The 18,003-nt window shown below is 48.3% G+C and overlaps 1 protein-coding gene across 1 annotated transcript in view; it reads right to left on the bottom strand.

Moving 5' to 3' along the window:
- MED13 (mediator complex subunit 13) overlaps positions 1-18,003 on the bottom strand; it is an 865,231-nt gene that overhangs the window by 128,631 nt on the left and 718,597 nt on the right. The window contains exon 28 of the mRNA XM_069226440.1: positions 11,340-11,513. Within this exon, the coding sequence (XP_069082541.1) occupies positions 11,340-11,513 (174 nt within the window). The remainder of the gene's footprint in view (positions 1-11,339; positions 11,514-18,003) is intronic.

The raw sequence follows: 18,003 nt of genomic DNA, 5'->3' as shown, positions 1-18,003 counted from the left end.
CCAGACATGTTGCTGGCCACATGGGGAGAGTGCCTTTGTCACTCTGTGGCTAGTAACAAAGCCTGTACAGGGTGGAGGTGCTTCTCACCTCCCCCTGCAGGAACTTTAACACCTGGCGGTGAGCCTCAAAGGCTCACCCCCTTTGTTACAGCACCCCAGGCACTCCAGCTAGTGGAGTTGCCCGCCCCCTCCGCACACGGCCCCACTTTTGGCAGCAAGGCCGGAGGAGATAATGAGAAAAACAAGGAGTCACTGGCCAGTCAGGACAGCCCCTAAGGTGTCCTGAGGTGAGTCTGACTTTTAGAAATCCTCCATCTTGGTTTTGGAGGATTCCCCCAATAGGATTTGGGATGTGCCCCCCTCCCCTCAGGGAGGAGGCACAAAGAGGGTGTAGCCACCCTCAGGGCTAGTAACCATTGGCTACTAACCCCCAGTCCTAAACACACCCATAAATCGAGTATTTAGGGGCTCCCAGAACACAGCAAGACAGATTCCTGCAACCTAAGATGAAGGACTGCTGAGCTGAAAAACCTGCAGAGAAGACGGAGACACCAACTGCTTTGGCCCCAGCTCTACCGGCCTGTCTCCCCACTTCAAAAGAACTGCTCTAGCGACACGTTCCACAGGGTCCAGCGACCTCTGAAGCCTCAGAGGACTACCCTGCATCTAAAAGGATCAAGAACTCCCGAGGACAGCGGCTCTGCTCCAAGGGAAGAAGCATCTTTGCAACAAAGAAGCAACTTTGAAAGAACACACGTTTCCCGCCGGAAGCGTGAGACTTTGCACTCTGCACCCGACGCCCCCGGCTCGACTTGTGGAGAAAACGCTACAGCGAGGACTCCCCGGCAACTGCGAGCCCGTGAGTAGCCAGAGTTGACCCCCTCTGAGCCCCCACAGGGACACCTGCAGAGGGAATCCAGAGGCTCCCCCTGACCGAGACTGCCTGTTTCTAAGAACCCGACGCCTGGTAAGGACACTGCACCCGCAGCCCCCAGGACCTGAAGGATCCTACCTCCAGTGCAGGAGCGACCCCCAGGTGGCCCTCTCCCTTGCCCAGGTGGTGGCTACCCCGAGGAGCCCCCCCCTTGCCTGCATCGCTGAACAGACCCCTAGGTCTCCCACTGAAATCCATTGCAAACCCGACGCCTGTTTGCACACTGCACCCGGCCGCTGAGGGTGTACTTTTTGTGCTGACTTGTGTCCCCCCCGGTGCCCTACAAAACCCCCCTGGTCTGCCCTCCGAAGACACAGGTACTTACCTGCTGGCAGACTGGAACCAGGGCACCCCCTTCTCCATTGAAACCTATGCGTTTTGGGCACCACTTTGACCTCTGCACCTGACCGGCCCTGAGCTGCTGGTGTGGTAACTTTGGGGCTGCCCTGAACCCCCAACGATGGGCTACCTTGGACCCAACTTTGAACCCTGTAGGTGGTTTACTTACCTGCAAAACTAACAAACACTTACCTCCCCCTGGAACTGTTGAAAATTGCACGGTGTCCAGTTTTAAAATAGCTTATTGCCATTTGTGTGAAAACTGTATATGCTATTTTGCTAATTCAAAGTTCCTAAAGTTCCTAAGTGAAATACCTTTCATTTAAAGTATTGTTTGTAAATCTTGAATCTGTGGTTCTTAAAATAAACTAAGAAAAGATTTTTCTATATAAAAACCTATTGGCCTGGAATTGTCTTTGAGTGTGTGTTCCCCATTTATTGCCTGTGTGTGTACAACAAATGCTTAGCACTACCCTCTGATAAGCCTACTGCTCGACCACACTACCACAAAATAGAGCATTAGAATTCTCTTTTTGCCACTATCTTACCTCTAAGGGGAACCCTTTGACTCTGTGCATGCTATTTCTTACTTTGAAATAGTACATACAGAGCCAACTTCCTACATGGTTCCTATGAGAAATTGCACTGTCTACTTTTGAAATTGAAAAGTGTTACTAGTAATGAAAATGTCACTTACCCAGTGTACATCTGTTCGTGGCATTAGTCGCTGCAGATTCACATGTTTGGCACAGTCCGCTGCCTGGTGTTGGGCTCGGAGTATTACAAGTTGTTTTTCTTCAAAGAAGTCTTTTTTGGTCACGGGACCGAAGGACTCCTCCCTCTTCGGCTCCATTGCGCATGGGCGTCGACTCCATCTTAGATTGTTTTCCCCGCAGAGGGTGAGGATGGAGTTGTTTGCTATAAATAGTGCCCATGCAATGGAGTGAATATGTATGTACGTTAAGAGTTTATAATAATTATTTACAAATGTACAGATGTTTAAGATTTATGATCTACTTCTAAACGGCTACAGGCTTCCCGGGGAGGTGGGAGGGTACATGTGAATCTGCAGCGACTAATGCCACGAACAGATGTACACTGGGTAAGTGACATTTTCAGTTCGATGGCATATGTTGCTGCAGATACACATGTTTGGCATAGACTATAAAGCAGTTACCTCCCCTAAAAGCGGTGGTTTAGCCTGTAGGAGTTGAAGTAGTTTGGAATAATGTTCTTAGTACAGCTTGGCCCACTGTAGCTTGTTGTGCATTTAGTACGTCTACACAGTAGTGTTTAGTAAACGTATGAGGCGTAGACCAGGTTGCAGCCTTACATATTTCGCTCATAGGAATGTTTCCTAGAAAGGCCATTGTAGCACCTTTCTTTCTGGTTGAGTGTGCCTTTGGTGTAATAGGCAATTCTCTTTTGGCTTTAAGATAGCATGTTTGAATACATCTGACTATCCATCTAGCAATGCCTTGTTTAGAGATTGGATTTCCTATGTGTGGTTTTTGAAAAGCTATGAACAGTTGTTTTGTTTTCCTGATTAGCTTTGTTCTGTCAATGTAGTACATTAGTGCTCTTTTGATGTCTAATGTATGTAGTGCCCTTTCAGCCACGGAATTTGGTTGTGGGAAGAACACTGGCAATTCTACTGTTTGATTTAAATGGAATGGTGAGATTACTTTTGGCAGAAATTTTGGATTTGTTCTTAGAACTATTTTATTGTTGTGTATTTGAATAAATGGTTCTTGTATGGTAAATGCCTGTATTTCACTTACTCTTCTGAGGGATGTGATTGCAATGAGAAATGCGACTTTCCAGGTTAGATATTGCATTTCACAGGAATGCATGGGTTCGAAAGGTGGACCCATGAGTCTTGTTAAGACGATGTTAAGATTCCATGAAGGAACTGGTGGTGTTCTTGGTGGTATAATTCTTTTTAGCCCTTCCATGAATGCTTTAATAACTGGTATTCTAAATAGAGACGATGAATGAGTAGTTTGTAGGTAAGCAGATATTGCTGCGAGGTGTATTTTTATAGATGAAAAAGCGAGATTTGCTTTTTGCAAATGTAGTAAGTATCCTACTATGTCTTTCGTAGAGGCATGTAATGGTTGTATTTGATTGGCATGGCAGTAGTAAACAAATCTTTTCCACTTAGATGCATAGCAGTGTCTAGTGGAAGATTTTCTAGCTTGTTTTATGACCTCCATGCATTGTGTGAGGTCTAAGTGTCCGAATTCTAGGATTTCAGGAGCCAAATTGCCAGATTCAATGATGCTGGGTTTGGATGCCTGATCTGTTGTTTGTGTTGTGTTAACAGATCTGGTCTGTTGGGTAGTTTGACATGCGGTACTAGTGAAAGGTCTAGTAGAGTTGTATACCAAGGTTGTCTTGCCCATGTGGGTGCTATCAGTATGAGTTTGAGTCGGTTTTGACTCAACTTGTTTACTAGATATGGAAGGAGAGGAAGAGGGGGAAAAGCGTATGCAAATATCCCTGACCAACTCATCCATAGAGCATTGCCTTGTGATTCGGGGTGTGGGTACCTGGATGCGAAGTTTTGGCATTTTGAGTTTTCTTTTGTTGCGAACAAATCTATCTGGGGTGTTCCCCAAATTTGAAAGTACTTGTTCAGAACTTGGGGGTGAATTTCCCATTCGTGGACTTGTTGGTGGTCTCGCGAAAGGTTGTCTGCTAGTTGGTTTTGTATTCCTGGAATAAATTGTGCTATTAGGCGAATGTTGTTGTGAATCGCCCACTGCCAAATTTTTTGTGTTAGGAGGCACAATTGTGTTGAGTGTGTTCCTCCTTGTTTGTTTAAATAATACATTGTTGTCATGTTGTCTGTTTTGACAAGAATGTATTTGTGTGTTATTATGGGTTGGAAGGCTTTTAACGCTAGAAATACTGCTAACAGTTCTAGGTAATTGATATGAAATTTTGTTTGGTGTATATCCCATTGTCCTTGAATGCTGTGGTGATTGAGGTGTGCTCCCCACCCTGTCATGGAAGCATCTGTTATAACGTATTGAGGCACTGGGTCCTGAAATGTCCGCCCTTTGTTTAAATTTTTGCTGTTCCACCATAGAAGCGAGAGGTATGTTTGGCGGTCTACCAACACCAGATCTTGAAGTTGACCCTGTGCCTGTGACCATTGTGATGCTAGACACTGTTGTAAGGGTCGCATGTGTAGTCTTGCGTTTGGGACAATGGCTATGCATGATGACATCATGCCTAGAAGTTTTAGCACAAATTTTGCTTGTATCTTTTGGTTTGGAAACATAGCACTTATTACCTTGTGGAATGCCTGCACTCTTTGTGGACTTGGAGTGGCAATTCCTTTTGATGTGTTGATGGTTGCTCCTAGATATTGTTGTGTCTGACACGGTTCTAGGTGTGATTTTGTATAGTTGATGGAAAACCCCAGTTTGTGAAGGGTTTGTATGACACATGTGGTGTCGTTTGCGCATTTTTTTACTGTGTTGGTCTTGATTAGCCAATCGTCTAGGTAAGGGAACACATGTATCTGTTGTCTCCTGATGTGTGCTGCTACTACTGCTAGACATTTTGTGAACACTCTTGGTGCAGTTGTTATTCCGAATGGCAACACTTTGAATTGGTAATGTATTCCTTTGAATACGAACCGTAGGTACTTTCTGTGAGAAGGGTGTATTGGTATATGAAAGTACGCATCCTTTAGGTCTAATGTGGTCATGTAATCTTGCTGTTTGAGCAGTGGAATGATGTCTTGTAGTGTGACCATGTGACCATGTGAAAATGGTCCGATATGATGTAGGTATTTAGTGTCCTGAGATCTAATATTGGTCTTAATGTTTTGTCTTTTTTTGGAATTAGAAAGTACAGGGAGTAAACTCCTGTGTTTTTTTGTTGTACTGGTACTAACTCTATTGCATCCTTTTGCAGTAGTGCTTGAACTTCTAGTCCTAAAAGTTCTAAATGTTGTGGTGACATTTTGCGTGTTTTGGGAGGGATGTTTGGTGGGAATTTGTGGAATTCTATGCAATAGCCATGTTGGATTATTGCTAATACCCAATTGTCTGTTGTAATCTGTTGCCAAGATTGGTAGAATTGGCTTAGTCTTCCCCCCACTGGTGTTGAGTGAAGGGGTTGCGTGACTTGAAAGTCACTGTTTAGGTGGAGGTGTTTTTGGAGTCTGGAATCTTCCCCTACTCCTTGGGAATTGACCCCCTCTATATCCCCTGAAACCTCCCCTTTGGAAGGAACCCTGATATGGTGTGGTTCTTGTTTGTTGGCTGGTGGTGTCTGTGGGTTGTCCACGAAACCCCCCTCTAAATGGAGTTTTTCTAAAAGAGCCTCTGCTCTGCGGGGAGTAGAGTGCGCCCATGGCCTTGGCCGTGTCTGTGTCCTTTTTACGTTTTTCAATGGCTGTGTCCACTTCAGGGCCAAAAAGTTGTTTTTCGTTGAAGGGCATATTAAGGACAGCTTGCTGGATTTCAGGTTTGAAGCCTGAAGTGCGGAGCCAAGCGTGTCTCCTTATGGTGACAGCAGTGTTGACTGTTCTCGCTGCAGTATCGGCTGCGTCCAGTGAAGAGCGGATTTGATTGTTTGAGATTGTTTGTCCCTCTTCAACTATTTGCTGCGCCCTTTTTTGGTATTCTTGGGGAAGATGGTCTACGAGAAGTTGCATCTCATCCCAGTGATCGCGGTCATATCTGGCCAGCAGCGCTTGAGAATTTGCGATGCGCCACTGGTTGGCTGCCTGTGATGCTACTCTTTTTCCTGCCGCATCAAATTTTCTGCTTTCTTTGTCCGGAGGTGGGGCGTCGCCAGATGTATGGGAATTTGCTCTTTTGCGAGCTGCCCCTACTACTACGGAGTCAGGTGGTAACTGCGAAGTAATAAACACTGGATCTGTGGGTGGTGGTTTGTATTTTTTATCCACCCTTGGGGTGATGGCTCTTGATTTTACGGGCTCTTCAAAAATTTGTTTTGCGTGCCGTAACATCCCCGGTAGCATTGGGAGACATTGATATTGGCTATGTGTAGCCGAGAGGGTGTTAAATAAAAAATCATCCTCTATAGGATCGGAATGCAGTTGGACATTGTGGAATTCTGCAGCCCTAGCCACCAGTTGTGAGTATGAGGTACTGTCCTCTGGCGGTGACGGCTTTGTGGGGTATGAATCTGGATCATTGTCCGGCACTGGGGTGTCGTATAGGTCCCAAGCGTCTTGATCCTGATTATCTTGACTTATGGTAGTTTGCGCTGGTGAGTGCATTTGTGGCGGTGTTTGTGCCGGCGATGCCTGTTGTAGTGGAGAGGGCGGAGGCGTGACTTTTTTAACCACTTTGGCTTGTGGTTGTGCGTCATCCTTGAGGAGACTGATCCTTCTTTTCCTCATTATTGGGGGAAGGGTTGATATCTTCCCTGTGTCTTGCTGGATGTACAGTCTCTTTTGTGTGTAGTCTGATTCTACACTTTGGAGCTCTTGTCCAAATCTGTGCATCTGGCCACTTATTCCTTGTTCCTCTGAGTAGGATGAAGGTGTGGTATTTTTCGGCGCCGAGAGAGAATCTTTTTTCGGTTTCGGCACCAACAGAATTTTTGTTCCTTTCGGCATGGATTCTCGGTGCTGATGTTTTTCGGTGCCGGTATCTTGTTTTTGTCTCTCGGAGCCGCTTTCTCGGCTCCGAGGTTGCTCCATGGCGGTCCCTCGACTGGAGTCGGGTGTCTTCGCTATGGGCGTGCCCTTTTTCGGCGCCTTCGACGGGTCGCCTGTTTTATGGGTCGAGCCATGGCCTGTTGGCAGTGGCGTCCCCTGGGCTTTCGTTTTGTCGATGGTTTTACTTTTCGACGTCTTACTCACAGTTTCTTGCTGTTGTTCGACGTCGGAGTCTCCGGATTCTGAGTCCGGAACCGAGAATGTTTCCTCTTCGTCGTCGAAACGTTGTTTTGTCGGCGTGGATGCCATTTGTAGACGCCTGGCTCTTCGGTCCCGGAGTGTTTTTCTGGACCGGAAGGCTCGACAGGCCTCACAGGTATCCTCCTTGTGCTCGGGGGACAAGCACAAGTTACAGACCAAGTGCTGATCTGTATAAGGATACTTACTGTGACATTTTGGGCAGAAACGGAACGGGGTCCGTTCCATCGGCTTCGATGTCGCACGCGGTCGGGCCGACCAGGCCCCGATGGGGGAATCGAAGCTACCCCAAAGTCTTCCGATGATCGGTGTCGATGTACCTAACTATCCCGATACCGAACGGAACAATACCGACGCTTTCTTCCGAGATTCTGACTAACTTTCCGAACCGAAACACGGAGCGAAAAGGAATACGTCCGAACCCGACAGCGGAAAAAAACAATCTAAGATGGAGTCGACGCCCATGCGCAATGGAGCCGAAGAGGGAGGAGTCCTTCGGTCCCGTGACCAAAAAAGACTTCTTCGAAGAAAAACAACTTGTAATACTCCGAGCCCAACACCAGGCAGCGGACTGTGCCAAACATGTGTATCTGCAGCAACATATGCCATCGAACACTGTTTTATCTGCAAATCTTAAAGTGCATTTAATATAGAAGCTTGATACAAACTTACAACAGTACGTATCTGCAACAAAAATCCTTTTGGTTTTAAAAATCAAGTAACAAAAAATATTTATATTAATATATTGATATCAAGCTTCCCAGTATTCAGTGAAGCCATTATGGAGCTTGAAATGTCAAACTCCGAAACCATTTACTTAACATGGCCCACACTGCACTTACAAAGTCTAAGAATGGACTTAGGCACTGTAGGGGCATATTGGTCATGCAGCTATGCCCTCACCTGTGGTATAGTGCACCCTGCCTTAGGGCTGTAAGGCCTGCTAGAGGGGTGACTCACCTATGCCTCAGGCAGTGTTTTGTGGGCATGGCACCTGAGGGGGATGCCATGTCGACTTTGCCTTTTTCACCCCACCAACACACAATCTGCAGTGACAGTGTGCATGTGTTTGGTGAGGGGTCACTTGGGGTGGTACAAAATATGCTGCAGCCCTTCGGGACCCTCCCTGGTCACAGGGCCCTTGGTACCACTGGTACCTTTTACAAGGGACTTATCTGTGTGCTAGAGGTGTGCCAATTGTGGAAACAATCATACATTTCTAGGAAAGCACACTGGTGCTGGGGCCTGGTTACCAGGATCCCAGCACACACTCTGTCAAGTAAGTATCAGGCAAAAAGTGCCAGTTTCCCTACACTGGCGCAGAAAGAAAAGAACTGATGTCAGTGACCCAGGGTAGCGTCTATATAGAACCAGCAACGTCCTATCCAGTGCAGATGACGTCGATGATAGATGTGGAGACGACTGATACCCCCTAATGGCACGCATGGGTACTGCTCAGGAAATTCTCCAGATCAAGTGGATGCCTGGGGAAATTCTAAGGTAAGACATCTGCAACTAGGTCTCTATCAGATCATCCACACAATGCTGTGTAAAGTAGCACTCCTAACTACCCCAACACGGGCGAGGGCCAGGTGAGGCATGGTATTGGATCCTCCTTTAACAAAGCTTGGATGCTTGGGGGAGCTTCTCGTGGGGAACTACAGAGAGATCTAGTAGCATTGTAAACCAGGGTTCACAAGCCCAGCTGGAAGCTACAAGGATCATAGAGAGCAATGTTTGCCTGGCCTTCAGAACCAGCAATGGAGAAGAGTAGGAAAAGTGTAGGCAAATAACCCTGACCAACTCATCCAAGCTGCGTTGCCCTTGGATAGTGGGTGTGGGGACCAGGATGAGAAATTTGGGCATTTTCTGCAGTTGCAAAAAGGTCTATCTGAGGGAACCCCCATCTGTGGAAGTATGAGATGAGGACTTGTGTGTGGAGTTCCCACTCGTGGACTTGCTGAGCATTCTGCTGAGCAGGTCTGCAAAATAGTTATCCGTGCCTGGGAGATATTATGCTAACAGATTAATGTTGTGATGACAATCTCCAAATGGTCTGTGATAGACATGATAGTTGCAGAGACCATATGCCACCCCCCCCCCTTTTTGTAGATAGTTTACTGGCTAACAAGTTGTTGGTCTGACCCAGGACAATCTTGTGAATGAGGTGAGGTAAAAATACTTTCACGCTTTCAGGGCTAGGTCAACATCTTGAAGCTCAAGGAAGTTGATACGTTGATATGGAGGCGCCGGTGTTTGGTGCCCCATCTACCCTGTCCTGTGGAGTCCTTCAGATATGCATCCCATCCTGTGAGTGATGCGCTTTTCATGACAGTTATATGGGAACCGGGTTGAGATAAGGCACCCCTTCAACATGTTGGTATTCCACCACCACAGAGTGTCACTAGTTTGGCAGTCTATCAATACTAGAGCCTCTAATTGACCCTGTGAGGAAGACCACTGTCGAGCTAAACATTCCTGTAACGGTCGCATATGTAGTCGGGCATGGGGGTACTAAGGCAATACAGGAGGCCATCATCCTTAGGAGGTACATGACTTTCATTACTGTTACGTGTGGATTTGTTGGAAATTGAGGTAAGTGTCTGAAAATTCTTAACTCTTGCAGAACTTGGATAAGTTAACCCTCTGTGTATTTAGAATAGCACCTAGATATGGCCGCATCTGTAGAGGTAGTAGGTGAGACTTAAGAATGCTGATGGTGAATCCCAAGCGGTGAAGCAGATCTATTGCAATCTAAGTGTATTGTTGACCCTGTTGGTGAGTGTTGGCTTTGTTAGACCAATCGTCCAAGTATGGACACACATGTATCTTTTGTCTCCGTAATTAGGCCACTACTACTAGACACTTGTTTAATACTCGAGGTGCAGTAGTCACCACGAAGAGAAGGATTCTGAACCGAATGTTTCCCGCCCACCACAAACCTGAAGCATTTGTAATGAGCTGGGTGTGATTGGTACGTGAAAATATACGTCTTTTAGATCTAGTTTAGTCCTAAAGTTCCCCTGTTAGAGCATTGGAATCATCTGGCAAGGTGACCATGTGGAAGTGCTCTGATAGGATGGCTTTGTTTAGTGGCCTTAGATCTAGGATCTGCCAAAAGGAACTGTCCTTTTTAGGTACAGGAATTATAGAAAGTATTCCCCCCCTTCCATGATGTTGAAGAGGGACAGGGTTACATTACTCCTTTGAGGAGAAGAGCTTAGACTTCCTATGTGTGGAATGTTTGGTGTTCCAGAGTCACCAGTGAGTGAGTTGGAATGTTGGGAGATATGGTGGTGAGCTCCAAGACAACAGCCACATGGCTGGTCTGATGTTATTGTTTGCCATGTGGGTAGAAAATCCTGTAATCGTTCCCTGGCAAGTGGTATATGGTCGGGAGGTGAGGGAAGTCATTGGTAGGGGTGGGTGAAGCACCCTTGCCTCTACCGTTTGCATTATTGCCCCTGCATGAGCCTCTAAAGTAAACTCTTAGAGAAGAGTTTTAGCTTTGACTACATTGGTAAGAGGTGGAGGCTTCAGAAGAGGTGGCTTTGGAGCCTCCACGAAAGCTAGAGTGGTGTAAAGAGCCACGAGGAGAAGATAGATTTCACCATCTGTGTCCTCCTTGGTTTTCTCTAGGATCTGGGTGACTTGGGGACCGAAGAGATACTCTTTGCTGAATGGGACATTAAGTAGATTCTGTTGCCCCTCTGCTTTGAAGCCAGAAATATGAAGTCATACATGGCATGTAAGGAGAATAGTGGTGTTGATGGCTATGGTTGCCATATCAGCAGCATCCAGCACACAGGGTATGGCGGGGTTTGATATTAGCTTGCCTTCTGAGACCAGCTCTTGTCCTCTATTTTCATCTGGGAGATACTTCATCTCATCACTGAAACCCGCGCTCCAGCCATTACAAAACATTTAGATAAGTTATGAAGGGGAAAAAAACAAATTTACAAGCAATTGAACAGGTAATATTTAAAATTTTGAATCATTTTAAAAAACAGAACATCGGATAGCTTTTAGTCAACTCACAGATAATACATTAATTCAAAAGTTGTTTGACGGCACACTGAGCACATTTCACTGCATGTATGTTGAACAAACACAGTCAATAGTTAAACTCTTTACTGTAGGATTAAAAGAATAACATACCTTAAGAAACAGTGGACACTGATTTTGTGCTTGGGGGCAGGCTGACCAAAACCAGTCTGGGAGGGGTCCTGCTTTGGCAGTTGATACAAAGTATCCAAGAGCCAGGGGCTGTTGAAGGATATTTGTTACTTCATCATGAGATTCCGTTGAAAGCAGACGATCAGTACCTTGACCCTGTGAAACATTACAGAATAGGATAACAGTGATGAAATGCTTTAAATTTCACTGTATCAATCCAAAAATGTTTACAGTGTATTACATGCCTGCCTCAAGTTAACGATCAATGCTTTCAAGCAATTCTGAGGCCAGCAGGATAACAGATGAGAGAAGAACAAGTTACTCACCTTCGGTAACGAGGTATCTGGAAGAGGCTCTATCTATCTGCAGATTCCTTACCTTAGAATTCCCGGCGTCAACTTCGAATCTGGATTTTTTTCTGAGCAGTACCCTGCGCGTGCGCCGTCGGGCGGAGTCGTTCGGATACGTGTGCGACCAGCTCCGCATGCGTCGTCAGAGCCGTCTATGACATCACGGTTGTCTATATAGACGCTGTCTCAGCACGCGTACGTCAGTTCTTTTCCACAACTTCCCACGCCAGAAGCGCAGTGTCATGGAAGAACCAACCATTAAGGATTTTACCTCTGACTGAAGCAAAAATTCTTTCATGCCTTTAAGAAAGGCAAAAAATGACAAGATCAAAAATATACATATATATATATATATATATATATATATATACACACACATATATATACATATACATATACATATATATATATATATACACACACACATATATACCTACACATCTCTCTCTCTACATAAGAAAAATATCCGCAGAGTGGGGAGGCTTGGGCGGGTGTATGGAATCTGCAGCTAGATAGAGTCTCTACCAGATACCTTGTTACCAAAGGTAAGTAACTTGTTCATCTGATAGACTTCTAGCTGCAGCTTCCTTACCTTAGAATAGATACCCAAGCTATAACCCATGGCGGTGGGTCTGAAGGAGATTTTTACACCAGAAAGTCTTGCAAAACAGACCGGGCAAAATGCCCCTCTCTTCTCACCAGACTATCCAGGCAGTAGTGTTTCGCAAATGTGTGCAAACAAGCCCATGTTGCAGCCTGACAGATGTCCACCACTGGTACGCCACGTGCTAACGCAGTGTTAGCAGCTTTCCCCCTAGTAGAATGAGCTCTCAAGACCTCAGGAGGCTGCTTCTTTGCCAAAGCGTAGCATATCTTTATACAGAGAACGACCCAGTGCGAAATGGATCGTTTCTGCACTGCCCGGCCGTTCTTTGCACCAACGTACCCCACAAAGAGTTGGTCGTCCACCCGGAACTCTTTAGTGCGGTCAAGGTAGAACGATAACGCTCTTTTTGGGTCCAGTCGATGGAGACGCTCCTCATCCTTAGAGGGATGCGGTGGTGCAAAGAAGGTGGGCAGGGTGATATTTGACCCAGATGGAAAGGGGTCACCACCTTGGGGAGGAAAGAGGCACGAGTTCTGAGAACCACTTTTTCAGGAAAGATTGTGAGATACAGTGGTTTTGATGACAAAGCCTGTAGCTCACTAACTCTTCTGGCAGATGTAATTGCCACCAAAAAGGCTGTCTTAATAGTGAGCAGCCGAAGAGGACGGTTATGCAGGGGCTCAAAAGGAGCACACATAAGGAAGGTAAGAACCAAATTAAGATCCCACTGGGGCATAACGAAAGGCACAGGCGGGAATAGATGCACAAGCCCTTTCAAAAACCTCTGTACTATAGGTGATTTAAACAGTTGGACAGAGAAGAAGAAAGAGGATCAATAGACCTCTCTGAACAATATGAAACAAAACGTTTCCAACGGCAGGCGTAGATCGACGGACGCCAAGCTGCCAGAATGACATCTCAGACCTCAGGAGGGAGGTCATAAACCATCAACTGTCGCCGCTCAATCTCCACGCATGAAGGCGCAGAGTTGACAGGTTTGGGTGGAGAACCTTCCCCTGCTGCTGCAACAGAAGATCCTCCCGAAGAGGCAGCCTGATTGGAGGACCGATGCTCATCTTGAGAAGCTCTGGATACCAAACTCTCTGTACCCAACCCGGAGCCACTAGGATTACTTGGGCCCGGTCATTCTTGATTTTCTTGAGAACTCTGGGCAGAAGTGGTATAGGCGGAAAGGCGTACAGGAGGCCTGAAACCCACTTGCGATGAAAAGCGTTGACTAGCAATAGCCCCCTTGGAAACTCCAACGCACAAACCTGCTGACATTGCGCGTTCTCAGCGGAGGCGAACAGATCTAACCAAGGCTCTCCCCACTGCTGAAAGAGTCCTTGCGCCACCACCGGATGGAGACACCATTTGTGATCTTCTAAGCATTTCTGGCTGAGTTTGTGTGCTCTGGCGTTCAGAGAACCTGCCAGGTGTTGAACCACCAGGGTCATGCCCTGCTGTTCAGGCCATGTCCAGAGACGTAAAGCCTCTTGACAAGGATCCACGACCCCACACCGCCCTGCTTGTTGCAGTACCACATTGCGGTAGTGTTGTCCGTGAACACCTGCACCACCTTCCCTTTCACAACAGGAAGAAATGCTTTTAATGCTAGCCGGATAGCCCGAAGCTCCAGCAAGTTGATGTGGAGCCCGGATTCCGCCGGAGACCAGTGACCTCTTACCTCCACCTTCCCCAGATGGCCGCCCCATCTCAGAAGTGACGCATCTGTCACTACTGTTAGATCTGGTTGGGGAAGGGAGAGGGGTCTGCCTTTGACCCACTCGCAGTTCACTAAGCACCACTGCAGATCTTTTGCAGTCCCCTCCGAGATCTGAACCACGTTGGTAAGATTTCCCTGATGCTGTGCCCACTGGAACTTCAGGACCCACTGCAGAGCCCTCATGCGCCATCTGGCATGCTTGACCAACAGGATGCAGGAAGCCATGAGTCCCAGCAGAGTCTGTCTCACCGAGACCTAGGATAGAGGCCGAAACATTGGAATCATAACCTGAATATCCTGGACCCGCTGATCGGGAGGATAAGCCCGATACTGCACTGTGTCCAGAACAGCTCCATTGAAAGTGAGCTTCTGAGAGGGAGTCAGATGTGACTTCAGCACATTTATAGTGAACCCCAGCGAATGCAAGAGGTCCGCCGTCGTCTGGAGGTGGGTGACGAGAGCCTGGGGCGTAGGGGCCTTCAACAGCCAATCGTCTAGGTAGGGGAAGACTGAAATCCCTGACCTGCGCAAATGAGCTGCCACCATCGCCATCACCTTTGTGAACACCCGAGGGGCACTGGTGAGACCGAAAGGAAGCACGGTAAACAAAGTGCTTGTGGTCCACCTTGAACCGCAGGTAACGCCTGTGGGCTGACAGGATAGGAATATGGAAATATGCATCCTGCAAATCCAACGCTACCATCCAGTCTCCTTGGTCTAGGGCAGGCAAAACCTGAGCAAGAGTTAGCATCTTGAATTTCTCCTTCTTGAGGAAGAGATTGACGTCCCTTAAATCCAAGATAGGGAGAAGGCCTTTGTTCTTTTTGGGAATCAGAAAGTAGCAGGAATAACAACCACTGCCTACTTCTGATATCGGGACTCTTTCTATGGCTCCCTTGGCCAAGAGAGCTGTAACTTCCTCGCGGAGCAAAGCTAGATGGTCCTCCATCAGCCATTCCTTTGTCGGAGGGATAGAAAGAGGGAAAGACTGGAAGGGAAGGGAGTAGCCCTTCCGTATGATCTGCAGGACCCACTTGTCCGTGGTGATGGAAAGCCAGTGAGGGAGATGAAAACAAATCCTCCCTCCAACTGGACGGACATGATCCCGCAGAACCACACTAGGAGGGCTTGGGCGCAGTGGAGGGGGGCTGTGTGGCAGCCAACCTCTGGGTCTGATGGTACCACGACCACATCCTCTTCCGGGATGCTGTGAAGCCTGAGGACGGTGACTGAACTGTGGCTGGCGTGGTACCACACCCCTTACGAAGCCTCGAAAGGGGCGAAAGACAGACTGCTGTCGTGCTGGCGCTGAAAGGCCCAATGATCTGGCCGTGGCTCGAGAATCCTTGAACCTCTCAAGCACGGAGTCTGCCTTTTCGCCAAAAAGGCGAGAGCCATCAAAGGGCATGTCCATCAAGCTGGACTGGACATCCCCTGAAAAACCAGTAGAACGTAGCCAGGCGTGGCGATGAAAGGCCACTGACGATGAAATCGCTCCACCCAGCGAGTCAGTCGTGTCCAAGCCACACCGGATCGTAAACTTGGCTGCATCTCTCCCATCCTTGACAGCCTGGGTGAGTGTGTCCCGTACGCCCTCCGGGACCTGGGGCAGCACCTGTGCCACCGAATCCCATAAAGTATGGGAATAACGACCCAATAGGCAAGCGGTGTTTACGGACCTCAATTCCAGGCTGGTGGAAGAAAACATCTTCTTCCCAAGCTGATCCAGCCTCTTGGATTCCCTATCTGGGGAGCGGAAGGGAAGGCACCACGGGAAGTAGAGGCTTGGACAACCAAGCTCTCAGGAGTGGGGTGTTGTGTCTGGAAACTAGGGTCGCTGGGAGTGGGTCTATGGCGGCGGCTGACCTTCCTATTCACAGGAGCCCCTGTGCTGGGTTTGGACCACGTACCCAGAAGGACGTCTGTAAGAGCCTCATTGAAGGGCAACAACAGCTCCGATGTTGACACCCCCGGCTGAAGCACTTCTGTCAGGATATTCGTCCTGACTGGCACCGTAGGCAAATCTAGGTCCAAGACCTCAGCTGCCCTACGCACCACCATAGCGAAAGAAGCACCCTCCTCCGTAGCCACATTAGGAGGAGAGAGCATACCAGTATCTGGAGACGTGTCCAGTCCTCTGGCCTCCCCTAGATCCTCATACCAGTCCTGTTGCAATCCAGATTCTAAAGGGTCCTCAGACCCCTCCCATTCCTCTCCTGCGTCTGGCTGGTCTAAATAATGCTCAGCCAATGAATTTGCTCCGTTAAAGTCGTACAACGTCACTCCGGCTCATCCGGAATAAGGATGGGGTTGCCACCAGTGGGTGGCGGAATCGTCTACATCGGACCTGGCGCCGAAGGAGGTCGACTGTGAGAGACCGGCGCTGGTCTGGATCCGGTATCGGATCCTGGGGTCCCCACACGCCGAGGCAGAAGCTACCGGAATCGAATCCGAAGGGGCCCCTGCTGACCCCGCTGGCCCGAAGACCCACCCGAGGGTGCAGCCCGCTCAAAAGCGAGACGCATGGCCTCGTAAAACTTATTTGAGCGGGGGTCGATCCGGTCCCTGGAAAGGGGGGAAGACACTGAGTCGACCCTGGCGACGGCTCCGCAGAACTGCGCTCGGAACGTCGACGTTCCCCAGATGCCTTGTCGGCCGATGGGCGTGGCGAAGACTAAGTCCGCTTGGATGACTTCTTGTGCCTCTTACTTTCGGATGACCTCGAATGCGAGGACGAGGACTTGGGGCTCCAGGAGGGGTGCCGCGACCTCCTCCTACTGCGGGACCGTGACCTCCGCGGAGTCGCGCCGACCGAAGACGAATGTCGGGCCGCAAGAAGCTTAAGGGATCTCTCCCTCAAGGCCTTCGGCGCCATGGCCCGACAGTCAGAGCACGAGGTGGAATCGTGGTCCTTCTCCAGGCACCAAAGAAACTTGGTGCGGATCAGTCACCGACAGGTTGCGATGACACGCACCACACGGCTTGAATCGGCACATTGTCGGGTGGCGTGGTTTGGATCCACGTGGCATCATTGGAGCGGTCTGTGATGTCAAAGTTGCCTATAAAGGCACCACCCAGGTGCACGCACGTCAGTACTTTTCCACAAACGTCCACGCCAGAAGCATAGAGCCATAGAAATAACCAACAGTTTTGTCTGTGCCAAAAACTAGGGCCCTGAAATGGACAATCCTTAACCCTAGCAAATGAGTCAATAGAGCTGTTAGGCATCGGTGGGTGTAGGGAATTGTAAGGAAATGCCTCCTTGGCATGGTTACCCCCTGACTTTTTGCCTTTTCTGATGCCAAGTTATGATTTGAAAGTGTGCTGGGACCCTGCTAACCAGGCCCCAGCACCAGTGTTCTTTCCCTAAACTGTACCTTTGTCTCCACAATTAGCACAACCCTGGCACCCAGGTAAGTCCCTTGCAACTGGTACCCCTGTTACCAAGGGCCCTGATGCCAGGAAAGGTCTCTAAGGGATGCAGCATCTCTTATTCCACCCTGGGGACCCCTCACTCAGCACATACACACTGCTTGCCAGCTTGTGTGTGCTGGTGGGGAGAAAATGACTCCCCTCAGAGTGCCATGCCAACCTCACACTACCTATGGCATAGATAAGTCACCCCTCTAGCAGGCCTTACAGCCCTAAGGCAGGGTGCACTATACCACAGGTGAGGGCATAGGTGCATGAGCACTATGCCCCTACAGTGTCTAAGCAAAACCTTAGACATTGTAAGTGCAGGGTAGCCATAAGAGTATATGGTCTGGGAGTCTGTCAAACACGAACTCAACAGCACCATAATGGCTACACTGAAAACTGGGAAGTTTGGTATCAAATTTTTCAGCACAATAAATGCACACTGATGCCAGTGTGCACTTTATTGTAAAAATACACCCAGAGGGCATCTTAGAGATGCCCCCTGAAAACATACCCGACTCCAGTGTGGGCTGACTAGTTTTTGCC

This window comes from Pleurodeles waltl, chromosome 3_1, assembly GCF_031143425.1.
Source record: "Pleurodeles waltl isolate 20211129_DDA chromosome 3_1, aPleWal1.hap1.20221129, whole genome shotgun sequence".
Lineage (NCBI taxonomy): Eukaryota > Metazoa > Chordata > Amphibia > Caudata > Salamandridae > Pleurodeles > Pleurodeles waltl.
This window is presented reverse-complemented; position numbering and strand designations above follow the sequence as displayed.